Source organism: Scleropages formosus, chromosome 18, assembly GCF_900964775.1.
Source record: "Scleropages formosus chromosome 18, fSclFor1.1, whole genome shotgun sequence".
NCBI classification, from domain to species: Eukaryota; Metazoa; Chordata; class Actinopteri; order Osteoglossiformes; family Osteoglossidae; genus Scleropages; species Scleropages formosus.
This window is the reverse complement of record NC_041823.1, coordinates 19,895,808-19,923,537: the sequence shown is the minus strand read 5'-3', so window position 1 is coordinate 19,923,537 and position 27,730 is coordinate 19,895,808. Positions and strand designations below refer to the sequence as shown.

The 27,730-nt window shown below is 52.0% G+C and overlaps 1 protein-coding gene across 1 annotated transcript; it reads right to left on the bottom strand.

Annotated features, from left to right (window-relative positions):
• Positions 1-764: 764 nt before the first annotated feature.
• Positions 765-24,812, bottom strand: LOC108922111 (poliovirus receptor-like). Its single transcript, XM_018732014.2, has 7 exons — positions 24,433-24,812; positions 8,594-8,703; positions 8,265-8,508; positions 7,641-7,934; positions 7,423-7,540; positions 7,170-7,318; positions 765-3,949 (listed from the first exon to the last, which is right to left on the bottom strand). The coding sequence occupies exons 1-7, from the start codon at positions 24,509-24,511 to the stop codon at positions 3,405-3,407; spliced, it is 1,539 nt and encodes a 512-aa protein (XP_018587530.1). The 5' UTR covers positions 24,512-24,812; the 3' UTR covers positions 765-3,404.
• Positions 24,813-27,730: the final 2,918 nt, after the last annotated feature.

The window sequence follows — 27,730 nt, the reverse complement described above, 5'->3', positions numbered from 1 at the left end:
CTGGCCAGCAAACGACTAAATGCAACCGTGGTTATGCAATAAACATTTATAAAGGGGGATACGTGCAATGGGACCATATTATCGCCGAGCAGAATCGTGGACAAGTCATCCGTCTCCATGCATGAGGCTTGTTAGGAATACAGCTTTTAAGTTCACGCGTGACCTCCGAAGACGGCACACGGCAGGACCCAGCTTTGCAAATACAAACAATCTCTTGGCTCTGTTAATATTCCACCTGCTGAGCGCCTTGGTTATTTATTTATTTATTTATTTTTTTTAAACAATGCAGCCTTTGAGCGAGCAGAACACTCCCTAAACAACGCATTCCGCCGCACCGCCCCCATCCCTGCCCCCGCACCGATAAGCCAGTCTCGCTCAGCGTGGCGTCAGGGGGTGGTGGCACCAGGGAGGCGGGCCCGCATTCCTCTTCTGACGGAAACCAGAGCTCCCAGCGATTTCCCCAGACAGGCATTAACTGGTGAGGAGCAGCAGACTTCAGCCCCGAAAACCGGACGGACACAAACCATTCTCCCCTCTCCGGTGGGGAACGTGCAGTAACCGTGGATGGCCCCTTCGGGATTCCGTGTTGCTGCAGATGCCCTTAACCCATCTGGTCATTGTACACATGTATGTGTCTAAAGGGTACTATTAAATAACACAAACAAGGCTTTGATGGAAACCAGAGCCCATGCAGAGGTGGAAGATGTTGCCATATATGTAATAAAAATGCCATGTCAAACAACAAATCCAGTACAGCAGGATTGTTAAAATTCCAAAACACTTTAATTCCAACCAAACACAATAAAGCGACATGACAAACGGGGACCACAGGTCTGACTGCCGAAAGAGATCATTTAATTAAAAAGAGGGAAGAAAAAAAAAGAAAAAAAAAGGTTACACAGTGATTAAGGATACACATTGCAGCAGAAGCTTGAGTGTGCAACTTTTTTCATTCATTTTTTTTTTAAAACAGTAGGAGCACTATTTCATATTTAACAGGAAAATAATTGTAGAGAAGCAGCTGTTATAGCACTCAACCATATAAATTATAAAAACACTAAAAAGGAAAAAAAAGTGGAAAGGAACTGACAAATTAGAAAAATCCTTCATGCTTGCAGCTGGAAGATACACACAAACATGTGACACCATAAATTAGTCATGTTGTTTAATATATATATACACAGTATTTATATTATGTACACGGGAAGTAACTGCGAAGACGACCGTGGTATTAAGGCTTTGCTCAGGGGAACCAAAACCAAAAACTGTAGAAGGGGATTGTGGGTCGGGGATGGGGCCGGGTGGGGGTTGGGGGCAGGAAGCAGAGGTGTGGAAGGGAAGGTGAGGACAGGGGTTTGGCAAATCTCGTGTTCTTTTGAAGAGGCACTACACAAAGTGAGCTACTGCGACGAGGGGCCGGGCGGCCGCGACAAGAACGTCAGCAGCGCGGTCGCGAGTCCGGCAGACCGAAGGCGTCGGCGCAAAAACGGGATCGAGCGTTCGAACTCGAGCGCGGAGGGGTGGGAGCGGACTGCTTACGGACCTCTCGGATCCAGTTGTTCTCGCAGCTAAGAGTTACCGCGAAACCCCGAGTACGTCTCGTAATCGGCCGCTTCGTAAAACGAGAGCGTTCATCTTGTGGGTTTGGCGCGTTTCGAATGGAAACAGCTGGAGCTGATCAAAAACACTCACCGCAGCTGCAAAACTACAATATTTAATCTATAAATCTGTTACTTACACACAATATTTAACCTCTCAAATTAATTGCCGAAGATTAATTATGCTAAGTACACTGTATATGAATACCTTACGCTAAGATATACATATAACTGTCACTGAAGAATATCATTAGCATTTCTTTAAAAGAAGTCTTTCACACAGTGTTTAAGAAAAAAATGATCTTTGTTGAACAGCAATGTGCAAATCCGTGACATGCTTATGCGGCAGTGGTGACAAGATCACGGGACGTGCTATATACAGTACAGAACGCTTGACGATTGAGCGGCGCCCGTCCGCGCTACCGTAACACACGTGGGACGCACGTCACGGACGCGATCCGGGGCCGAAACGCCCCTCACGGACGCGGCCTCGAGCGAACGGACGAACAAACTCCATGCTCCACGTGGAGTCGGGGAAGGAGGAGAAACGCCAGTAGCCCCTGTGGTCACTGGCGTCGCACCGTCTACAGCAAAGGAGCTACGTGGGTCACGGCTCAGAGTAAAAGTCGAGCCACTGCGCGAATGCAGATTTTACCCTCTAAACCATTCACTTCAAGGAAAAAGAAAAAAATAAAAAACATAAAAAAAACTGCAAATCACCGAACGCTTGGAAGAACATGACTAGCAAACACCTCCAAATAATCACAAGTATCCCTAATTGCGCTGAGCGATAGCTAATGGGCAGCCGTACGGAAAACGGCTTCAGATGAACACGCGTCACCGGGTAAAACAGGTCTGAGATGGACAGTCTCAAGCTGTGTTAGAAAGGACAAAACCAATTTCCTGCACAAGCGAAGGACGTGTGGCGAGGCTAACCGTTTCCTAACTTGATCCGGCGCCGCTATAAATACGCTGACATGGGCGCATAAACCCGCGTGCCTCGGTGTATCCCTGAAATCTGACAGACAAAAATAAATCACGGCAATAAACGGATTCAGCCCACCGTCGTGTCGCGACCGATCAGCGGAGACAATCTGTTCGCCTTTGAAAACTCGAACGATTTCACGCCTCATTACAGATCAAATTCCATGTTACATCATTCGGGAGGAACAGATTTTGAGCTCAGACAAGGATCGCCCTTCTCCATCACTCCTCGCCACTTTAACCTTTGCCGCATTTCCCACTTTCTCACCTCGCAGGCGGAGAAAACCAGCACAGTGCATTCCGCGTCTCCTCTAAACTACGACGACATACAATGTACACGGAACAAAATCCGTTCCTACCCCTTACAACAAGTGGCCAGAAATATTCTATTTGCTTAGTGTGATCTCTGAAAGCAGTGTGTTTAATGATGGGCCGTCTCCCTGACGATAACTTCTACAACCATCTGTCCTATTTCCAGTAGTGTCAAAGATTTAAGTCGCACCAAGTTAATTAAACACAAAAGGAAGAAACAAGCAGCTTGAGCAAGACTCTACTTTTTGGTAGAGACAAAGTGTTCCAGGTATTTGCATCCCAAGATGTCACACACTCCGTCCAATCTGTTAATCCATCTCTCTTCCGGGGTGCGTTCGACTCCTCCATTTTTAAAACTACTAAAAAATAAAAGGTGATATTTCGTTTTCTAAAAGGGGGGGGTGGGGGGAAGGAGTTTGCAAGTCACAGAAATGCTCTGGAAGAATGCTAGTCGACCTCTTCCACGTCCTCTTCCTTTTCCTCTTTCCCTTCTTCGATGCGTCGTGGCCTCTAGACGTAGACAGCAGTCCGCGAGATGACCGAGCCATCTCTTTGCGACTCCATGCCGTCGTCAAGGTAGCCACCCATCTCTTCGTCATGGGGGCGGATCTGGAGTACCGGCGGCGTGGTGTTGAAATGGACGTACCGGTCGTCCTCCTCGCCGTCCTCCAGCTCATCGAACTTCCTCCTCTCTGCCTCATCCATCTCTCCGCTCAGCAGGATGTCATGTGCGGTGGGAGTGGTGGTAATGATGCCATCATTGCGGTTGATGTGGTTGGACTTCTCTGTCAGGGTCTCCGAGTCACTCTCCCGATAAGTGTAGATGGGCCCGTTGTTGTTACCCCCCGTGCCATTCTTACTGGTCTTCTTGCTCCCGAAGATGCGGGTCTTGATGTCGTAGGTACCCTGGTTGGCATTGCCCCGGTAGCCCTGCTGTTGCCGGCGGTTACGGCTCACCAGCACGCCAATCAGAACCCCTACCAACAGGAGGGCCAGAAGAACGCCGATGATGGCACCTGCCACGACACCCGCATTCGAAGGGCCTGACTGGGCTTCTGCAACGAGGGAGGGGGCACAAGGGGAGAGACAGAGACAGGGGGGTTGGTTGATTTCTGTGAAGCGTCAGATTCCTCAGTGTGCCGCCTGCTGGTGAAACCTACACCCTACGGAGTTAAACCACTGGCTACTCTAAGGACCACAGAGACCCTTCTTGTACGGCACGAGTCCAAACGGCAGGATTTGTCCGGTTTCGCGTCACATTGGCAGGACAAAAAGCTTCCCGGCCCCGCGGCCCTTCGGAACGGGAGGCCTGACCCAGGGCGCAATGGACAACATGGGAGTGGAGGGGTGGGTGAGGAACAGAGTGGGGGCAGAAGCCAAGGAACGAAGGAAGATGACTGAAGGGGCGAGGCACCACAGAAACAACTCATTCTTGAAGGCACAAATTCAGAACAGTGCACAGATTGTCCCCTTGTGCTCTCCTAATTTTTCATCTGTCATTTTGCCCTGGGCAGCCGGTGCGTGACCAGCAGCCCGTGCTTTCTGCACAGCGCAAGGATACCAAGGCTGGTGACGCGGCGAGCAGGAACACAGCCTCCCATCGCTCACTTTGATCCATCCAAGGTCCCGCCCCCCACAGGTTGCGGGGGCCCGTGGTGACGAGGCAGAGCCCTCGGGGGATGTGCCGTGATGTCTAAATCAAGGCTCTAACGCACTTCGCTCACCACCTCCACGGAGCGCCTCTACGCACACCCCCCCCCCCATGCGCACACATGCACAGACAAGGTCTCCCTGTGCCTCGTGCAAAGAGCCCTTAAGTCCCCCTCTTGAGCTAATTCTGGCCGTTTCCATGGCGATTTCAATGGTTAAAGCTTCCAACAGCTCGTGAAAGCAAGGCAAGGCGACTCCTATTTCTTCCTCTGAACCACCCCCTCCCCTCGCATGCCGGCTGCCTGCCACCCATTTCAAATCGCTCCTCCGGAGAAATGAGGAGGTGGAGGTGCTAAAAGGTAGCTCTGAGATCTCACCGCCATCCCTTGTATTGCCCAGCCATTACAAGCCTAGCCAGAGATGCTCCGCTAAGCACTCAGAGATCCGAAGCACGATCTACTTTAATGGTGAGGAAAAACAAAAAGGTGGTAAAGCCCTGGCAGCTGCCGCAGGTCAAGCTAGTTTTTTCACTGTGCTTTCAGGTCACGCGGGAGCATGTGCACGACAGCCTGTGAAAAACAACATTCTTCCTGGTGCCGAGACTTACAGTTTACCATGTGTTCAGGAAGAAGGCGTGGTAGGATATCCGGTAGTTCAGCGTGAGACACCTGAACCACGTGTGGATGTGAAATAGAACACGAGGCGAGCGAGACGAAGAGCAGCAGAGTAGCGCTGCGTGAGCCTGAGAAGATCGCCAGGGAGCAGAAGCGGTGGGGGACCCGTCCCATCTCTCAGCGTCAACAGAACCTCAACGCCAAGAGCACCAACGAAGAGGAGGCTCGCTGGTGGACGGCGCGTGGTAACAGGGCTGTGCCAAAGGCCCCGCCACATGAGGATGCGCCCACACTCAGCCAGCTGTGATCTCCCGGGCCTTTGCAAAGTGTGGGACAGAGCAGCAGCACAGAACGAGCATTTGGTGGACACCCGTACACAGATGTGGGTCTCAGAGAACGCCCGGAGCTCTCAAAGCACCATGGCAGAAACAAAAACAGCAGAGCACAAGGCCAGAGGCAGAGCGGGTTATGCTCAAGACCCGAGAGCCGATCGCATGCGGATCCCACACGGAGCCCGCCCACTTCTTCGGGACCATGTGGGTCCATCCATTTCTTCAGGACCATCTGAGTCCATCCGTTCATTTCGGGTTTTTCTCCCATGGGGGGCCCCATTTAAAAGTTTTACTTAGAACAACCATTCCGCCCCTTCAACAAGACAAACTCTTAATACCAGGAGGAGCTGCGACATCCTTCATGGTCCAAAGCGCAGATGTGAAGCGGAGCGACCCGTCCTAAGCCACACCAGGGCCATTTGGAGGTGGTGAGTGGGGGCGTGGGGGGCTTTTAAACTGTAGTCGCCAGGGAGATGCTGTATTTCCATTACTTTAACAATTTCCAACTCAGCAGAAAAATTACTTTCAGACAAGTGCAGAGGATACATTTTGCATGAGGAAGGGGCCAACTGAAATGCCACAGAGGAGCAAGCAAACCCTGAGAGAGAAGGCAAGAAAAACGCAGACAGCAGCACACACCAGGGGACTGACTGCCGTTTTCAGCACATGCTCTTCAGTCGGTCATTCGGCCCAGTGCACCGCGCACGGGAGGACGGAGAACTGATGGTTTTGATTAAAGTCGACCACCGATCGCAACTGGATCAATATATGTGCTAAAGCTATACCGAGCCCTATTGTAGCAGTAGGGTTCCCATGACTGCTGTGTTAAGTACAGCGGCATCGTCACGCTAAGGGACTCGAGGACAGACCGAACAAGAGAGCAATTTGTTGCTTTTCCGCAGCGCTTTTAAACTGGGGAGGAGGAGAAGAAAGAAAAAAAAAAAAAAAAAACTGAAGAAAGTGAAAAATAATGAAATTTGTTTTCTTCAAACACACAAGACACGGTAACTTGTTACCTCGCTGAATCTACAGCCCCCTCATAACAAGAGATGAGAAGTTTGCTACTCACCAGTGATTGCAACCATACAAAAGAAAACTTCAAGAAGAACACTGACAACGGTACCGTGCATGATATTTCAAAGCGCTACGATATGCAAAAACGTACTCGTGAAAAGAGCGAGCCTCAGAGACATCGTCGTACGCGTCAACTGACAATTTACAACTGTCTTGATGTTGGGCAAATTTACGCACAAACGGAACCTCAACATCACAGAAAACTTGGGGGGCACAAAGCAAAGAGGATGCAGAGGATGAAGATGGGAGACGGGTCTTATTAGCGGGGCACCTTCTTTGAGAGGAAGGAGAGAGGCTACACCTAAACGGCGTCTGAAGAAACCAAGCACAAGGACGTCATACCACCAACTAACGGTATCTTCTGGAAAGACCTCCCAGAAGAAGGTATGAAACCTACTTGCCACTTAGCAAGTAAAACATACCTGAAATTACCGTGTGTGTGCGCGTGTCCACATGTGCATTACTGCTCAGAAATCAACTACGCAGACAGCGCTTCAGGGTCGGCTCCTTTGACAACCTCCCTTGGGCTCAGCGGAGTGTGTGTGTATGTGTTCTGGAGGAGAACGCGGCGGTCTGTGATGATGCAGCCTTCGCGAAAGGCTTACCTCTGACCACAGGTATGAGCTGGTGGCTTCCTACCCCCAGGTGGTTCGTTGCCTCGCATACAAAGGTGACGTTCACCTTTTCATCCACCTTCTGCACGATTAGAACGTTGTCCTTGACCTGCACGGTTTCTGGCATCGGGCCCGAGAGCCTGGAGGAGGGAGACAAATTCATGTTGCCAGCTGCAACTTAGCGTCAGAGAACAAAATGCTGATCTGATCTGCACACAAAGGCCCGCCGACTCAGGTTACTTACGTTTTCCACTTCACGGAGGGGGGAGAAGGGTTCCCATCGGCGCGGCAGGTGAGCTTGGCGTAAGAGCGCCCCATGTACCAGTTGTCATCGTAACCCACAATCGTCAACACCGGGGGATCTGAGCCACAGAAGAACACCAGTGAATAGTGGGAGTTTAACAGTGTACAACATACTGGCAGTGAGGACTGTCATGCTACTGTATCCGGCAGAACACTTACACTCAACGGAGAGTTTAAAATTAAAGATCTCAGGGTAGTCTTGAGTGCGGTGGTTCACGATACAACTGATATCCTTGCCGTTGTCCGCAGGCGTCGGTGCGAGCCAGTACTGGCCGACTACAGTCACCGTGTTGTCTGTACCCGGACTCGTCACCTGGGTCCCATTGCCATTGACGTCTGCCGTCCAGGAGATCTGCGCTGCTGGCCTGCCGTTGGTCGAGTTGCACTGAGCGACCACAACAGGTTTGTCACCTGCTGCTACTGTGACCGCGGAAGCAAAGTTTTTGGGCTTGGCTGCAGCGGAGGAGGAAGAAGAGAGTGATTCAAATTGAAAGCTGCTGCACGTAACCAATTTGTTCATAGTGCGAGAGTTGCAATCGTTTCCTGCCGACTGGACAACGGATGAACAGGGTAAAAAGTGACAGGATGTGACAACGCGCACAATAGTCAGGGTTATTGACAAAAACCCACAAGCCAGGGTCAGACAGGGTGAGCCAAAAAGGTCCTTTGCGCTAACATTTCACCAGTGTGATACTACTGTTGATTTTGCTAGGAATGCCGCTCTTGTAATGAATAATCTGCCTAAAAAAATAAACACGGACAGCTGAGCAAGCAGACACTGACCAAGCATGACGAGGGAGGTGGTGCCCTGCTCGTTTCCAGTGGGGTAGGTAGCGTATTCACAGATGTACCGGCCCTCATCCGTCATCTTCACATTTGCGATGCTGATGGAAGGGTTGTCCAGGGAAGGGTTTATGAAGGAAACCCTTCCTTTCAAGGGGGAAGTAGGATAACTGGCTCCGTACGAAGGGTGGAAGACAGCAATGTTCTCTCTCTTTCCTTCCGTTGGTTCCCAAATCCACGACACCTACAAGAGACGTGTTGTAAAACTGAAGGCCTTCTTTCTAAGGGTCGTCTGCCGGGCGGCATTTAGCGCAGCTGTGCCGACATACCTGCGTAAGCTCCGTCCCTTTGTCACCGGCAAACTGACATCGCAAATTGACAGTTTGACCTGGGTACGACACAACTTCCTGGTCCACCTTCACCCGCTGACCTAGGGCACCTGGAGGGAACAGCGGAAAACGGGTTAAATTTACGCACCGTCCGACTCCCTCCCCTCAGCGTGTGAGGTCTGCTCAAACCCACATATCCCCAGCTGCCTCCTCGGGGCCCGAGGCACCAAGAACACGCAGGCTTGTGGCTCGCAGCGACAAACGAGGTCCGCGAGGAAATTCCTTGTAGAGCAATGTACCTGCTTAAGTAGGCCAAGCTCCCCAAAGTCCGCGGGATTCTAGCATTTTCAGGATGAGCCATGGAATTGGGGACATGTCAGAGAAAGAAAAAACCCAACTGCTAGTGAAGAGGGTCATTTATCCACTTTGGAATGTGCGAGCAGCCAGTGCGCACGTGCGTTGACGTGGCGGGCGCATTCGGATTAAAACGGCAAACGCTCTTCAGAAGCACGATGGGCCATCGGACCAGTTTCGGAAGGAACCGCCGAGAAATGAGGAAGCTGGCGGGCAAAACGAGCACCACCCCCACGCCACAGTCGGCGGAGACGGACGACTCGAAACGCTCATCGCGGCTCGACAATCAGCCACACAATCAACGAGATTCATCACTGCAGCAAATATCTGTCAGGGCCAGTTCAAGTGGTTTCTTCCTCTGTGTGGTTCAAGCTGTGTGTGTGTGTGTGTGTGTGGGGTAATCAACCCAATTACGATCGTACACAGGCAGTTGTGCTGTAACTTCAAGGCTTTCCGAGTGCTGGAGGGCCATGCCTGAGGTCTACAGTCTGTTACTAGGACTGTTAAGCTGTGTACTGAACTCCAACAACACACAAGGGCTTTGGGGGCACAACGGGGAGGTGTCAAGGAGACTAGGCTTGCATTTCGTCCCAGTATGCTTGCGACGGCTAGCTACACATTGCCATAGGTACCGCGTTGACACAGTCAACCTCTCACTGAAGCTGCGGACAGTTCCAGAAAGAGAGGGAAAAGGAAAAAAAAAAAAGGTGATGGAGAAGGTCACATGTGCAGGGCCACACAAACAAATGTAAGGAGAGCAGGAGGGAGCAGTGAGTAATAAAGGAGGATTTCTACATGAACAGATGGACAAGAGGTAAGAAGAGAGAATGAGGTAAGAGCCAAGACATACGTATGTGTAAAGTCCTACATGATTTACCTGCATGTGGGCCGTGTTCGCCAACACACGCGTACAAAAAGCCATCGGTAAAGCAGGCATCACCGTTCCTACCCGTCTCTAATTATTATAGATGTCTCCTGTACTCAGCCGTGAGCGGCGACACCTTCACCATACTAAACCTGTCCTTGAGTCGGAGGGGGAACGTGCACGTCACCACCAGCGAGCGACAACCTCAATGAGACACGCGTAGGGCAGATCCGTGATTCGTCTGAAAGAGCACAGTGGGGTTATGCACGCACGCGCACACACACACACACACACACACACACACACACACACAAAGGCTAGAGGAAAAGAGGAGGGAGAAAGAAAAAAATATCAGGAAAAAAAAATTAGTAGCGCTGGGTCTGAGAGAGGAAAACATGACAATGTCAAACCAAGTGAGAAAAGAACAGAGAGAGAGAGGGGACTTCGGAAGAAGGGTAATAATAAATAAAGCTGAGGGAGACAGCTGAGGGACAGACAAGAGGGAGATTTAGAAGACGAGTGAGAGGCACGGTGCACCTGACCTTGGGCGAAGATGAAGGAGCTGAGTAAACCATGACAGGCAAAGAGAAGCTTGTCAAGTAAGAAAAGCAGAGAAGAGAAGAAAAGGAATCTCTGGAAGGATGAATACAATCATACAGCGGGACCTTTGAAAAATTAAAAATCGGATATTTAAGAGCCGTCGCAAAGGATCTGCAATCGTGTGCCGAGTGGCCGACGCTCTTCCGCCCTCCGAGTACACAGAGGACCACATTACACACCAGCTGGTGCCTTTTCCCCATGCAGCTCAGTCACCCTTAACAGACACACTGCAGTGTTTACCGTCGCTATGGAAGCCTGCCGCAAAAATGCGCTTTTGACGTTCATCGCTACGTCGCAACTTAATACGGATAAGTAAGAAGCTTCAAGAGAAACACGGGGCCGCTCTGTTTTCTTGCCATAGTACTCATAACCCTAACTTTTAAAAGAAGCCATAGCTAGATATGATAGATATGAATCACCGCACGCGTTCGAAGTTACAACGTGGCTCAGGGCGGACAAGAAGTTCCGCTCGCTGCAAGGCTGGACTGCGTAGACTGGAGGTGAGCTGTTGTCCACAGAGGCGAGAATTCTCGGGAGGGGACAGGTGAGGCAAACTGGATGAGACGGGTCAGGTGACGAGCCGACCGCGGGGCAAGCTGGGAACGAGCCGGGCTGCGGCGAACGTCGGCGGCGGCCAGCACCGAGGGGCCCCGGCGTGCACGCACGCACGCACACACAGGAGGTGTGGCTCACCAGGAACAGCTGGAGGACTCCACAGGGACAGAGACGCGTGCGTGTGCACCAGCGGGATGGAAAGACTGGGAGAAGCTGAGAGAAGATCCCCATCAGCCTCCATTACACTGTCATACAATTTGCTATAAACAATAGAGGCAAAAAAAAAAAAAAATTACTCCAATTATGCTGCAGAAAAAGGAGCGCGGAATGAGCCGACGGGCCATTTTCAATCGCGACACGCTGGTGCGAGCTGCCGAGCCGATGGTCAACAACATAAACATCATTTCCATGGTTTGCACAAGGTCTTGTGAGGGGCTCCGATAGGGATCTCTGTGGTGACCTGATCCAGCTTCCACACCTTTTCCTCCAGACACGGCGTCCTTCATTAAACAAGGATGTCGCTGTACTATCACATAAGTCAACAACAAAACCATCTACATCTTTCTCCTTCCCCCTCCCCCGCCGTGGGTACCGAAACTTCTCAAGGTCCAGTTCGACCAGTGCATTTCTACACCAACGTCGCACGACGACTTACAAGGTTCGCTCGCCAAAGACGGCTCGCCTCCGAAGGGCCAAGGAGTCATTTCGCTGACCGGTAAGCGACGAATGAGGAACCACCTGTGAAAGTCGTCTATCGGGTCAGACACACGATCCTACAAACCATCCTGGCTGAGATCCAAGGCAAGAAGGAAGGGGGGGGGGGGGGGAAAAGAAGACGCCGTGTAAACTCATTTCCAAAGTAATGCAGTGTTTGGATTTTAAGTTCCTGCTGGCTTTAGCGCCATAGTAAATAAGGTCTGATCTTCAGTCTGTCGTTGTGGGCTTGCTGATAGTAGTATAATTATAGCAGTATATTAAATGTGTATTTCCCGCACCGGCTGCCTGCGACGGCGCCAGCGAGCATCAGCGCCGTAAGCCCAGCTGTCGTGGCCACGTGCTTCGGGAAGAAGGACGCGCACTTCAAAGATCGCATCTGTGCGAAGCTCCCCTTTCACCCCGCGCCCACGAAACGCCAGGCTCGCAAAGTGCAATTAGGCTCGAGTGCATCGTTAAAGCAGACATCAGTATCCCTTGGACCGGAGGAGGACGAACGAGTGGTCGACCCTCCGATGCACCAAGCGCAAACAGAATCTTGGTATTTCACCAGTGTTATGAAGACACCCCACTCCACACACACACACACACACAGCACTGCCGGCGACTGAATAATTCACTCCCCTCGTTAGGCAGAGCGCTCTCCGTCTCATTCAATTATTGATAAGGAGCAACATCCACCCGGCACCTGACCCGAAGCAGGCAGCTGGGGGGGGTGCGAGTCACAGCCTGTGGGGGACGACTAGGGGGAATTATTTGCACAGTCACTCCGAATGATATCACAGGACAAAGAGAGAGAGAAGGCGGCAGAGAGAATTAGATTCCCACTGTGCCCATGCCAGTCCCCGGAGAGGCGGGGAGGAGGATCGGACCCCCTGGGTCCATAGCGCCGCACTACACTCTGGAGCTGAGCTCACGCGAGTTAAATACCCCCTTTTATAATCCCAGATACTTCTACAAGCGACTTTAAGGCAGTGGGAAGAAAGCTTTACTTGTGGTAGTGTGTAAAAGCGATCCGGGTCACGCGCCTCGTTGAAACACGTCCAGTTGCGAAAACGGTACTCGACGCCAGACGCATTCCACAGCCACATACCTGGTGACCCCGAAGCCCGACGACAGCTGCGCAGCCGCGTTCTCCGGCACCCTCACAGCCTTCCTTTCTGCCACATTGGTCCATTGTGGCTCTGACCCCACCCACCACGAGCTTGATTCGCACCCGTTTCGCGCCAGGCCACGCCCACCGGTAGCACAGTTGCGGGGCGAACGTTCCGGTCCCGCGTCGGAGCCGTCCGTTGCGGAACGCAAGAACGTATCGCGTTATCCCTTTGAACTACACAATAACATCTGAAGCCTCAAACCAACCCATCAAATCCAATTACTGTACATTTTATATTTCTCATTATCTAGAACAGCCATTTGGAGAAAGGCTCACTTTATGTCCGGGGGATCAGGAAGGCCGGAATGGGGAAGCGGCGAATTGATCATTTTCTAGGAATCCGTGGATAATCCCATCATTTACAAATCTGGCAAAGTACAGTAGAGGCCCCAAGCGAGGGCTGCGAGTGCGAGGAAGCGAAGCAGGAGCGGAACCTGCTGCAAGAGCAGCTCGGTGCTCCTTTGTGCTCCTTCGTGCTCCTTCCTACCTTTGCACTCGCTACACAACTATGGTTTTCCCCTCTCCCATTGTTCTCGCTGTGAATGGTAGGCACGTCCCGTTCCGCTTCAGCCTCACGATAGCCTACTTATTAATTGTCTTCTGGTATTTCAGCTCAACATTAGGGCTGCGAGCGGAGGCTATTTTTGTCGAGCGGCAAACGTATGCATGCATCGCAGAGAAGATCGTGACGGGGCAAAAAGCAGCAAAGTCTTCATCGCGGGCCTGAAGAATGCACTCAGTCTTCCGCTTCCTCTCCCTCATCAAACACACAGTCTTCTATGATCTTCCACCTCTAAATTTAACTCTCGACCTTAAGGGATGCCAGTTCTGCCTCTCGCCTACAAGTGGTGCTCTGTCAGGCCCCCGCGCACCTGCACGCGTTCGGCAGCACCGAGACTTCGGGAGAGGGGACTCACCAGCCACGAGTGAACAAACAGCCTTTGACGGTAGACACCTTGTGAAGTGCCCCGTGATAATAGGTCCACTTATCCCGCGTGCCGAGCCGAGGAGCGCCGAGTCGCCCAGTAAGGGGAACCGAGAGACAGGGCGGCCATTGAAGGAGCTGCCAGGGAGCAGAGAGCGCCTGCAGCTGGCTCGTCTCCTGCTCGCTCCTTCACCATACAGCCACTGTCACGCCGTCACCTGCCAGAGCATGAGCAAGACGCACGAGGACCCGATCACGAATTTCTGGACGTGCCCCCACCGCAGCGCTTCCAGAACAGGGAGTTTCGCGGCAGGTCTGCTCGCCTCTCAGGCCGCAAACCACAGCGGCGTGTGAACCACACAGCTGCGAACAGAAAGAGACCGTTAGGAAGTGCACTACGTATATCAGTAATATCCACCACACCTCAATTTGGGTGGGGATCCAGCCAGTTACAAAGTAAAAAAAAAAAAAGTAAAGCTTTGACTGCACACGAAGAAATGACTCAACAGGTTGCTGCCGTAGACAGAACTTCAGCGCTGCTCTTGGCAGAATGACTGCATACCAATGAATGTCATGAAGGAGATCACCTGCTTATTTCTTGTGCTGGACCCCCTCCACTTCTCCATCTGCACCTTTTCCCTCGCCTCCGTCATCTCCTCCCGCTATTAGTCCAACAGCGCTCGGCTCTTCCTCTTTTCCACCCTGGAGCTACAGATGTTTCCTCATCTATTGCTGCCTGACTCTCAAACATTTCTGCACCGATGCAGATCGCCACTTGCAACCCAATCTCTTTGAAACAGAGCTCCATCTCCTCCTAGCTGGTCCATCCTCCTATCAAAAACTCTATCAAGCTGAGCTGCTCGCCGTTTTGTCTACCTCATTGGTTAAGAGCCTAGGAGTAATGATTGACAAGTCTGTCCTATCAAAGCCACAACCTGGTCCTTCAGGTACATCTTGTTTAACACCTGCAGGATCTGCCTCCATTTCATAAACTTTATGCAACTCCTGGTCCAGGCCATGGTGGTATCCCACCTGGACTACTGCAACTCTCCTGTCTGGTCTTCTGAGCTCTACCATCAAACCTCTCCAGCTGACATAGAATACCACAGAACAGATTGTGTTTCACCTACCAAAGTGTTCCAGTGCACCTCCCCTCCTCTCCTCCTTCCACTGGCTTCCTGTACGAAACCCGTAAGCCTTTACTGTGTTACATGATTCCTAGTCCCTCCTTCACCAGAACCACTGAAGTCAGTGACAGGGACAAAGAGCCAGTCTTCTACAACTGAGCCTGAGAGGAAGTACGGACACGTGAAGCACAAAGTCATCGACACACCTGTACACGTGCACACACACACTATGCTGAAGACCCTTAAAGACCACACGGTCTTTGCTGAATCATCTGAACGCGGGACAACACACAGGTTCCTTTCGGCTTTACTCGAGCGACCTTTGATGCCCCGCAAGCGTAAAGGCTTTTTAACGTATAGGTCTTTACAGCTAAAGATGTTTTATCTTTTTAGAGCCCTTGGTGCCTGAAGGCATGACTTGTTAGGGTAATGAACAGAGACTTGCAAAGGCCGGTTCTGAACCTAACTGCTTGGACTAATTACAGCTGAACACACCTCGTGGGGAAGGCGAAGAATCCCATCAGCGTTTGGGGTGACGTTAACATTGTTCAGACCTCCTGCGACAAGACATCTAGGAGGACCGCTGCCCGCCTGGGTCCGGAGACGCTCGCCAGGTTCTGCCTGCCGCCTCCCTACCTCAGCAAGGCATGCTCACACACACTGGCTTTATCTGTAAGTCCTCAAATTAGATGGCTTGCTGTACTTCCCATTAAAGGATCGGCGGCGATTAAAAAAGCCAGCTCTCGAAATCTCTGGCTCAGGAAGGCAGGCGGACGGGCGGACGGCTCAGTTTATTACGCGCGTATCTGCCTGGGTGATCCAGGATTTCCAGGATCACGGCGCAATCCGTCGCGATGGAGGGGTGGCCAGCCTAATTACGACCGGGCGCACGGACAGATATTTGATTGGTGCTCTTCACGTTAGGTACCTTGCCCAAGAACACAACAGCAGGGCCCCTCATTAAAACGCCACCCTTCCAGTTTCCAGCCGCCGGCTCTCATCGCTGCCACGGCCGCAGTCCTGGAGCGGAGCAGTCGCTTCCATTTTGCCTTTGAACCGGACACTGTCGGCATGTAAAGCCACCCGCTGTGGACGTCATGCGGATAAGTCACACACGGTGCAAGCCGTCTCGCCCTCTCCCCAGCACACTTTGTCAAAGCCGTGCTTCGGACGGCAAGCGATCCAAGCCTCAGACACGAGGCAGGATGAGAACACGCGTGGCATTGGGTAGGAAAGCCCGTCTCCCTGCCTGCAGCGCGCACTTGTGTCCTGAAGACATAATCAGCAGAATTAGAGCGAAACAAAGCGGCTGTGGAGTCAAGCAACAGCTGCTAGGGTTCACATCTGGGCAGAGACAGCTCATCGCTGCGCAGACGGGCCGGAATCCGCAGGGAACGGGTGGGGGATGGGAGGGGGATAACATCTACGGTGGCAACCTGTTTGTCACGCACCGAGAGAAAACGCAACTCTGAGTGAGCTCGCTGTACCCAGCCCCACCTCACTCTGACCCCTGTGCTACATTCCCCACCCGCGAGTCTCGGGGGGGCTGCCGCTCCCTCAATAACCCCCTGCAATAACCCCCCCAAGGTCCAGCTGCCTCCCTTTGTGCTCCACAATCACGCAATGCCAAAACACACAGGACATAGAGAGGTCATCAGCATACAGAGGGAGCCAGGGCCCCACTCAGGGAACGTGTGTAAACACTCCTATGGCGGGGGGGTGTTTGGGACTGGAAAACATTTCACAGCACAGTGGGCACCGAGTGGCCCAGAGGCCACCGTACCCACAATTTCACAAATCGATGTAAACCGGAAAACAAACCGCACTGCCCGTTTTACCGTCTCTCCTGGCAGCGCTCGGCATGACCCGAACACTCGCAGCACTTTCTGCGCGGTTACGTAAGATGCAAAGCGCCTCTGTTGCTATGAACCCTCTCCCAGGCGCATTTCTGTTGCTCTTATCTGAGCGTTCCTCCTTTGAGAACAATTGAGGCATCGCGGGCTCATACTGCAGCTCGTACCCTAGCACGAGCTACCAAAGACACTCAGCGTGCAACGAATACAATGGGCGACGCGCCGCCTCCCGTCTCCGCCGCAGCCCCTACCGAAGCACTTTAAACCGAAACCGGTCACACCTGTTAATTATTACTCAGTCATTCCCACCCATTCACGCGCAGCCTCATCGCCAGGGCTCGGGGACAAGTGCGGCACAGCCACCGTGCTCACCGTCACTCGCGTTGCTCCAGCCACCCCCGCATCTGCCGGCCTACAAGCCCCTTCTCATTTTTGCTTAATGAACCCCAGTACTAATAATCCTACACTTTTGTCTGCCTTTCATCTCCCCACCACCTGCCCCTACTTTACCGCACCTGAGTCTCTTCGCGCCCCCTGGCAGGAACACAAGCTCGGAAACGTCGTGGCACCGTCACCACCGGTGCGCGGAGCACGCGCGGGTGTCCCTCGGCCCTGCCGGACCACCAGCCGTCACCCGCCGTGATGAAGGAGAGTATGTCCGACGGTCACCGCCGGGGTCAACCGCCGTCGCACAACCCCACATTAAGGTCATTAAGTAACGAGCCACGTTCGGTCTGCGGGTGTCACGCCTCGTATATCACCGCCCCGTTACCGCCGCAGGGCCGCTGCCGAGGGGCCGGACACGGGGGATTTGAGGGCGCGCCGCTGAGCTCCTGCGCTCCTCTCAGACATCAATTAGCTCTTTTTTTAGATGTGCAATTGGGTTTCATTTTATAAACCCACAATTACATCACATGCTGACACACTGGGACCTTGAAGCATATATGTGCTGCGAGACCCTTTCCAAAGCATTTCTGCCTGGCTTCCTGTCGGAGGTAATGAAGGTGGTGTCAAAAGGACGTGCTGTCGACGCACGCCGATGGAAAAGCAAGAGCCGCCCCCCACCACCACCACCGCCGCCCCCGCCACTCCCAGCCTCCCTGTGCACGTGAATAAATAAACATGAGGAAGTAGGACACTCCAACCTGAGACGCACAGGGGAGGAAGAGTAGTGCAGGAGGAGAGGAAACAGCCCAAGAGCTGTGAGGGGAGCAGGAAGAAAGCGGGGCGAGGTGCACGGCAGGGCTCCAGGTGCAAGCACAGAGAGGGAAGGTGCACATCCAGGGAAGAACATCAATAATCTAAGCCGGATAAAGCATTTCAGTGTCAGTGGAAGCAGGTTTGGGGAGGTGAGGTGAGGTGGGGTGGGGGGGATGTGTGTGTGAAAAAGCTCGTGTGGATTTAGGGAGCTGCGCCGTCTTCCCTGACACCCCTCGCACCCCTCCCACCCTGCTCCGCTCTGCTCCGCTCCCCAGGCAGGGTCTATTTAAATGTGTGTTCAACAGCAGAGTGTTACAGCTCTAATCATGGCTGGCGTCTCCCGGCCCCGTCTGCAGGAGAGGAGAGGAGAGGAAGAGCCCAGCGGGCCCGGCTGGTCCGCTGCCACCAGCTAACGCAGGACGGAAGCGACATTTCTTTCAGGGCAACGGAGTTCCTCCAAGCAGCCAAAGGCAGAGCACGGGACGGCAGCAGTGCCGGTCGCGTCCGCGAGCGCGCTAACCGGAAAACGTGCGCAGAGCTCCGCGGCCACACAATTCACCGGCTGACACGCAGTAGGCCAGGAAACAATGCGGGCCTCGTTCACGCCACGGTGGCTTTCAATGGCCAGCTCTGTCCATTCATCAGGCAGCCGGTTGGGAACGCACCGGCGATACAGTTCCCGCTCAGAAATAACGCCTCTCGCTCCCGTCCGCGAGCGAGCGAAGAAAAGGCATCTCTGTAACCGAAAACAGCCCCGGCAGGTAGGGACCCTCCCGCAGCTCAGGTTGCACAAAGAGAGCCCTGTGCCCCTAGCGGCCGTGTTCGACAGCCTCGAACCAGCAGCTGAGCCTCGCGGCTTGAGCGCGCAGGACATCTCGCCTCAGCAGGACAGGACAGCCCTGATAAACGGTGCATCTGTTTCTCCTCTCCCCAGTTAGTCAGCATTTCAATCCTGTCGCCGGCCTCACCCCCACAGCGGGTCTCGAGCGGCTGGCGACAGAGCACGCGGCGGGGCCGTGACGCCACGGCGACGGAGGCAACGGGGGCTGGGCTCACGGGGTGGGTTGCGCACACTGTTGTGCTGCTGCTGAGGCTTAACCTTCACTGTGGGGAGAACAAAGGAAGAGACACACACCAAGGTAGGGCCAGAGGTGCAAGGACCGCTGCGTAGGAGTACGAAGGGAGAGGGATGAGGAGTCAAATTACAGTGGCTATGAAGTGGCTACATAACCAGGAAAGACACGGGGGGGGGGGGGGATTAATGCACACCATGCGGCGGAGACAGAACGGGGGTGGGGGGGAGCAGCAGCGGGCAGGCAGCGTGAAAGGATGTGGACAGAATCACAAAGGGAGGCGCAGAGACGGGCGGGAGGGGATGCGCAGGAAGATGTACGGCACTGAAAACGCGGCAGTTTAACCTTCAGTCTGGCAGCCAAGCGCGGTGCGCTGCCGGAAGGAGGATGCTGCGGCCGAAGCCGCGAAGAAATGGGACACGTTTGCTGAGAAAATCGCCTATAAGAACACGCGAGCGAGAGGCTGCGTAAAAGCGACGCGTACCTGCCGCTGCACTCTCTTTCAAAGTGAGGGTGGCGCGCTCTCTACGACAGAGTCACGCAGGCGACGGCTCGGCCCAGACTTCGCAGTAACGAGCCGTTACACGCCGGGATATTGTGCAGTTAACGATCGATACGCCATCGATGAGCCAACGCAAGCCACGCTGCGCGCTGGAAGAGCGCGGCTACAAACGGGGCCGCCGATAACTAGAGGTCAGCCAGGGATGGACACGTAAGCAGGAAGGGACACTAAAGCGGGGTCGCTGCCTGCGGACAATACAGGTGAGAACTGAGGTAGATTCCTCCGGTCGAGCTTGCTACCCACCCCACCGAAACGCACACTCATGCGCTGCCCTTATATGGTTAAGGAATGCAAGAGGTCACCTGAAACCCCACGTGAGACGCAGAGCCACAGAAACCAACCAAAACTGAGGACTAGGACATGAGAGAGAGAGAGAAGGGGGGAGGGGGGAAAAAAAAAACCCAGAGAGGAGCCGAGATGTGTGATGCAGACACAAACGGTGGAAAGGAAGGGCCCCCGCTTGGGGGGCGGGTCTGAATCAACACACACGGGAAAGAGCACTTCTCGCTAAATTCGTATTTTTCGCTGAACTAACGAACGTCAGCTGATGAACGACGTGCGAGGTCAGCAGATCCCAGCAAGTATGGAACAGGCAGAGCGAAAGGCGCAGCAGCGACACGGAGAGGAACTCCGTTCCCTTGGGGACTAACTGCACTCGGACTCACGGAGGTTCAGCTGAGCACAGCCGTGAAACCGAAAGTCAAGTAACGCCGATGGTACGAAACTCGGGGGGGGGCGTGTGACGCACCCTCCAAGAAGCTGGCTGCCGCACTCCCACATCAAGAAAAAAAACAGGCCTCCAACCCAGGCGCCTCGGGCACGCGGCGTGGCTGCAGGGCATGATGAGCTTGTGTTTTGCTCCCAAGGTTCTTCAAGTGGTGGAACACCGGATGGGGGGGGGGGAGTTCGATGAGCCTAGAGCGCGTCTCCAATTCACGGATGCTTCCTCCAAAGAACGTGGCCTTAGATCAGAACACACAAATGGGACCTCAAGTTCACACATTCATTTATCTGACGCTTTTCTCCAAAGTGACTTACAGTGTTAAGCTACTTATAATTATTTACCCATTTATACAGCTGGGTAACTTTACTAGAGCAGTTTTAAGGTAAGTCCCTTGCTCAAGGGCACTACAGCCAGATTTGGGATTTGAACCTGTGACCGCTGGGTCCGAACACAGCACCTCTATCCACTACGCTACCAGCTACCGTCTGTTAAGGGACATTAGCTAAAAACATGGCATGTGGGGTCATGAGAATCATTCCATGGATTTTTTTTTTTTTTTTAAAAAAAAAAAAAAAAAAAAAAAAAGCTCGACCCTGTTCAAAGTACATAACCAGAAGATCAGAGTCCAAGCAGCTCCAGAGGAGCCACCGCTTCACAGGTCTCGTAACACACACAAAGAGCGGTTTGTACGTTTGACTGCCCGTCTACCCGTCATCCACCAGTCTACGCGTCAAGGGGAGAGGAGCGTCCCGAGTTTCTCTCGAGGAACGTACATCTTCATACCAAAAACGCCAAAGCTCCATTGCAGGGCAATAAACCCGGAGCAATAACGCTTTTCCCGTAAACAGCGGATCTGATGCTAGTCTCTCGGAAATGCCCTCGCGAAAGAATGTGCTGTTACCCACAGTCAAATTCCCCTGCCGTTTGAGGTCTATCGCATTCCTTGATCTTGGCTTTACCCCAGCTCCAGTACTACAGCATCCTCCCTGCTAATGAATAAAACCCAAAACAGGGTAAATACAGCAGAGTCAACAGGCCACCAGTTCCAGTCTAGGACGAAGTGGTGAACATAATGTACGTTCATAGAAGGGGGGGGGGGGGGGGGGAGTTTAAAAACCATGTCAAATGTAAGGTAACATCACAAACGTTGCCTTAAGTGCACGCACACGCGCACACACACACGACCACACGCCAAACGCAAACACCGACGACCTATTCAAATCCCACTGACATTTCCTATTCTGCTGCGTCAAACACTTCTAACGCAACCGAGCTATCCATTAGCGGATGAATAAAAGATAGCTTTACAACAGCCGCGTTTTCTTGCTTGAAAACACGGCTATGGCTACATCGCGGTCTCTCTCCCGCAGAAAGGAGGACGGACTCGAGAGGGGTAATCCGGGGACAGGCGGGGCCTTCTCTGCGCACCTTTCAAATGCCCGCCGATTTATTTGTCCTGATTTTTGCACGGAGGCTGCCTCGCAGACGCGCACACACTCGTAAACAGCGTAGCCTTGAGCTCTGGAGGTGCGGGGGGGGGGCGGCGGCAAAAGTGGGGGCCGTTTGGCGAATTCAATGACTAACGCCACTCAAACAAAAGAGCAGGACAGGAGCGGGAAGAATGGCAGCGTATAAAAGATTCTGAGAACAAGGGTCCTGTATTTGCTGGGCATGCAGGAGGTCCGGGGGGGGGGTATCTGCTGCGTGACATACCCGTTCCATGCTGAAACACACTTACTCCCACAGACAGACAACACACATTGAGATCAGACACATTCTTCCTCTACATGAGCAGCCTGTAAACACGGTAAACTACTTGCATCGCATTTTCGGAGGCAGAAGGAAAGAAGCGAAGACCAAGGACACGTCACGCGTACGTTAATGCGTTCGCTCTCTACAGGTATAGGGTCACGAAGACGCCGAATAAAAGAAGAGGGCGGGTGGCGCAGTGCTGAGAGCAGTCACCTTCCAGCTGAGGGACCCGGGTTCGAATCATCTTCCTGCTGCAGCAGCACCTTCATCGAGGCACAGAGCGGAATCCATACGGCAAAAATTACGTGGCTGTATAAAAGGGTAAATAAATGCAAATGGCTTAGAGTACAAATCGCAACCTTGTAGCCCGCTTTGGACAAATTTTTCCGCTACACTAATTACATTTAGTGGATGCTTTTCTCCAAAGTGACTTGCAACTTAAGCTATTTACAGTTATTTACCCATTTATACAGCTGGGTACTTTGTACTGTACCCTTCAGCAAGGTACTACAGCCAGAGGTGGGGACCGACCCTGCGACCTTTGGATCCAAAGGCAGCAACTGTAACCACTACTAAATAAAAGGTACAAGAAAAATGCAGACAGTTCTTTACTGTTCTCGTTCACCGCATTCATCTTACCAGATAAATTACCACAAACGTCAGTGCCATTAAGTCGTACGTTCTGAATTTTTGAGCACGAAACAGCAGGCCGCCGGGACCCGCGGACCCCGCTCCGGGCTCCCACTCCCCTCAAACCAGCGTAACACCGAGCCTTGAGCGGTACTGCTGCCTTAAGATATATTCATAGCTGGATTTGTTATAGCGGATAATAACCGAGGTGCACTTTAAAAAAAAAAAAAAAAAAAAGTGACATCATGTGAAAGGAATGCGACCAGAGTTTCCGGGTGTGGCGAAGAGCACTGCCAACCCAGTGGTCCAGGCCAGGAGGAGCCTTGATATTTACACCAACCGCTGCGGCGAAGCACCGTGTTATTTGTCCTCGTTTATCTTGTTGTTAAAACTTTAAAAGGTATTTAGTCGTCGCCATTTCCTGCTTCCGCCGGCTTCATGAATAAACCAGGAGCTGTTTTTTTTTCGCCGCTGCCCCGCAGTGCTGCGAAATGGGCCGTCATGAATAAATCACTACGCGGAGAGCGGCTCTGGACCCACCTCGACACCGTCACCATTGTGTCATTAATAACGATAACTGCCAACCTTTATCTACCTGAAACCTTTACCCAAGGTGACTCGGAGTGATGGGTAGTCTACTTTTACACTGATTTACTCAATTACACAGAAACGTATTCTCACTGTATCAACTCAAGGCATGTAACTTGATCAAGGTACTACAGCAGGAACGGGATTCGAACCCAGAGCCAGAAACAGGATGCCACCTGTTGTAATACCATACAGGGCAGGGATGTGGTAGCTGGTTATCTCAGTAACAGCCTTCAGTTACTGCTCTCTCTGTGTGTGTGTGTGTGTCTCGCAAATACCAGCAGCTGAGGACACCTGGACGTCCACAACCTCGTCCGGTGTGTCACGCCAGTGGCAAGAAGAGGACTAAAGAAGGGTAAGTAGAGGGCCCTAGGGCCAAGGGCTTGTTCCTGGATCCTACGAGGAGTGTGTGGCGTTCTGATCCAACACCACTGAGCTGCAGGGTGTGTGTGTGTCTGCTCGGAGCCCTTTCTGTGCCTTCCGTGTGTGTATTTTTGGTCGCCCTTCACACAATAAATAACCCTTTACTAGGAGCATCTAAACAGCAGGGCTGACTAGAGCTGGCACTAGCGCAGTGGTAAGAAGGTCGCAGGTTCGAATCCCACCCTCCAGCTGTAGCACTAACTTACTAACCCAGCTGGATTAATTAAATGGGTAAATAAGGGGCTTCGGGGGAAAATCGTCAGCGACACGAACACATCATGTCATGACGGCCCGGCCGGAGCGAACACACACACACACAAACACACACCCTGCCTGTTGCTTTCAGCGGGCTGCTCGGTTACGAAAGACAAGGGCAGGTATAGAGAGGAGCGCGTGCGTGCGCGCGCGCGAGAGAATGAGAGCGCGGCTGGCGCGCGGCGGTGCCCGCGGAACGGCGCGCGAGCAGCTCTGGTTCAAAAGCACAGTGACACCTGCTGCGACCGGAGGAAAAACCCCGGAGAGACCACACCTTGACTAAACATGGCGCGGCGGCGGCCACGACGGGGGATTATCGGGACAAAAGTACGGAGGAACAGGTTTACAGCACACAGGTCGCCGCCTCGAACGCCATTAAAGTGTGTTAACCCCCCTCCCGAGAGAAGGTAACCCTTCGACAAAGTGACTCAGTGAATACAATGTGAGTGTATTCGTGTTTCGGCCCCACGGATCAGTCCTTACCGAGAAGGGCGGAAAAGAGCAGGAGCACTTGAAAGAGCGTCTGAGAAGTGGCTGCATTTCGAGCGCAGTTTCGCCCCATGTTGTCGACGACGACGTCCCTCCGCCGGGCGGGTGTGAAGGATGGTGGGGAAAAGAATGAAAAAATCCCACCAAAAACTAAGGTAACACCAGGGACTGTACAATAAGGGAAGAATTTAAAAGCGCTTCTCGTGCGGCCGGTCACTGTCCTTCTTTCGAAAATGTCTTTTGTCTTCGTTATTCCCCTGCTCGGGACGCGCTGGTGACAGAGGCGACGCCAGAAGCGCACAGGTAGGCGCGCACACCAGACACGCAAAGCGCGAAGTGCCCTAACACCGTGAGGCGTTGGGCTTGTGTGCAGCCCTCGCCCTCTGATTGGGTAGGGCGTGGTGACGACGTCATTCTTACGTCACCACCCGGACTTTCTGGAATACACTACGGCGGGGAAAGTTCGGAACTCCCGACCGAACTTAACGTCCCATTGGGTTTGCTGCAGTAGATGCAGTGCACGATCCTCATAGCTGAATGAAAATAAAGAACAATCTAAGAAACGTTAACTCGAAACTAGCTGTACAAACAGTATCCACCTCAAAGCAAGCAGTTTCGGTTTCAGTCTAAACACTTCGCCCCCCCGCCGATTTACGAGCTGTCGAAATACAGATTTTCTTCGCGACTCTACTTTCTGAAATTTCTGTATGTAATCGAGCGAACATAACGTGCGTTTACGTCACCGTTCGACAGGTGTCAGTGAAACCCGCGCGTGGAGAACAGGAGAGCGGGCCCAAATTGGGGGGGGGGGGTTTTATACTGTAACTGTAAGTGAAAGCTGAAATACTAAATAGGCAAAAAAATAAATAACATTACACACGAATCAGCCCTCATCTGGGGCTGAGTGGGGGGAGCGAGTATTTTTTTTTTTCAGTGTAACGCCGCTTGAAGTTAAGTTTTACACAGAAATTTTTATCCTACATGATCTAAACCCAGTTTGGTTATTTAGGGGTTTCCCATGTTCTTCAGGGATTTTTTTTTTTTTTTTTTAAATCGCTTGAGGAAATTTACGGAAATGAGAACATATACATGTTTCCAGTAAATAATTAAATTAATCCGTCCATTATTAGTAATCCCAGCTCCAATGGGGGAAGCGGGTGCATCTGGACCCCCCATACACACACACACACACACACACACACACACACACACACACGCGCACGCACGCACGCACGCACTGCACTCACTGCACTGCACTGCACTGCACTGCACCGCCAATCAAACAATGCACCGGCTTCTCCTGGTCTTCATCTCATAAATCATCTCATAAATTTGTCGCCTTAGAAAGATTTACAAGAATGCGTCCCTGAGTTTGAGGGGTGTGATTAAGTAGGTTTTGTAAAGCTTTCATTTTAAGATATCGGCAAATCAATAAAAGCAATAAAACATTTAAATATAAGCAGGACACAACAGCAGAATTCGGTTATTAAAAAAAGTTTATTTCGCTCAGTCCGATCTTTAAATAAAACATGGTTTTATGAAAAGTTTGCCTGAGTAAGTGGAAATTACACACACGGTGTAAAATATTTCTAGAAGTAATTAAGAAGGATGCCTGGATTTTGGAGAAGGAATGTACTGTACCGATAGGATATTCTCCAAATGGCATCGTTTCAGACGTAGTTTTTAACACGTGGTCTGCACAATACTGTCAAACTGGCCAACCGTTTTAACAAGGAATTTTTATTCTTACGGGTGATAAAACTTAACATGACGAAATCAATGTCTCTCGCAGGTTAAAGTTTGCAATCAAATTTTAAAGCTATTTCAGCCTAATATATATATACCGTGTAAAAAAAAATGAAGTATTGGAGTGATGTATTATTAAATTCGTATTTTGTCCATAGGCAGCTTTCAAAATATGTGTTTTTTTTTTTTTTTTTTTTTTGATTTTCTGAACAGCTTCTTCGTACGATCAGCTTGATCCCGCCACGTGTTTGTCGAAGTGTCCCAGCGAACTGAGCTCGTCTCAATCGCGCCACCCCACTGCGCCCCCTGCCGTCGAGACCCCGGAACTACCGACCGCTTATTAATACCGTCCTCGAACTCGAACTGCCACTGGTCGTGGTCGCGAACGTGCGTCCGTTTCGATAGTATTTGGAAGGGACGCTTTGCATTTCCAGCATCATCGAACAGGGCTTCGTGTCCTACGAAGTGTATGGCTGGGAAACCGGGGCTTTCCTTCTCAAATACCCCCGTGCCCCCCATCCATGCATGTGGTTGGAAATGCCCGGGTTCTCCGGCGTGTTCGGAGCTGGACACCCCCCCTCGTCGGCACCCACAGCCACGCACCATGACCATTCAGTTCAGATTCCGATTGAGCCCCAGTGTCTATACACGGGGGAATACGACAGGGCGGCTAGTTACAGAATGGTTAAGGCATTTGCTGTGTAAGTCAGCACACGATCCCTGGAAGTAGGCGGTACGAGCGTGTGTGTGTGACAAGCGAAAGCAGAACCAACATCTCTTGACGACGGATAATTTTTTTTGATTCTGTTAGTAAACGCCATTCTCCAAAACGACTCTCACAGCCGAGTCCTTTCCATGGGACAATTCAGGTAAAATACCCCGATCTAGAGTGTGACGGCGCGGGACTCGAACCCGCGTTTTTCACTACAAGGGGAGTAGCTAGAGCAGCTGCAGCCACCGCGCTTCCTCCCTGCTGTCCCTCGTTTAACCCACTCCATTGTGGTAAAACAACAAGTCCTTTTCACCAAAGTTCCCAAACTTTTAACTGCTTCCCTATATTACGAAATTCTCCCCAGTGCTTGTGAAAATTCTGCTCTTATTTTAATGACCTCGGAATTATTATCAAGCTTTCCTCTCCTTTTTGAAGATCCTTAAAAGAGCCGTTGAATTTCACTACTGCATTTTTTTTTTCTTTTTCTTTAGCTGTGCTAGATGGTCATCTTGTTAATTCATTCTGACTTCAGCTGGATCCTGTGGGCTCAGCAACCTGCTATATGTTCCAGCTTCCCCTCCACGGTCTGCACTTTCCTCCCTGCACCACATCATATTATACTGTATATACAATATATTATGTCACATTGCTTATTTGACAGGGGGGGGTGCGGTGGCACAGTGGGTTGGACCTCAGTCCTGCTCTCCGGTGGGTCTGGGGTTCGAGTCCTGCTTGGGGTGCCTTGCAATAGACTGGCATCCCATCCTGGGTGTGTCCCCTCCCCCTCCAGCCTTGTATCCTGTGTTGCCAGGTTAGGCTCCGGTTCCCCGTGAC

What these genes read in the sequence shown, in the direction of transcription:
- LOC108922111 (XM_018732014.2), bottom strand. Translation starts at nt 24,511, where the DNA reads ATGGGGCGAAACTGCGCTCGAAATGCAGCCACTTCTCAGACGCTCTTT. An exon ending in AAGGGACGGAGCTTACGCAG is followed by an intron (nt 8,509 to 8,593) that starts GTATGTCGGCAC and finishes CGTCTCTTGTAG; the next exon opens with GTGTCGTGGATTTGGGAACC. An exon ending in CCCTCCGTGAAGTGGAAAAC is followed by an intron (nt 7,319 to 7,422) that starts GTAAGTAACCTG and finishes TCCCTCCTCCAG; the next exon opens with GCTCTCGGGCCCGATGCCAG.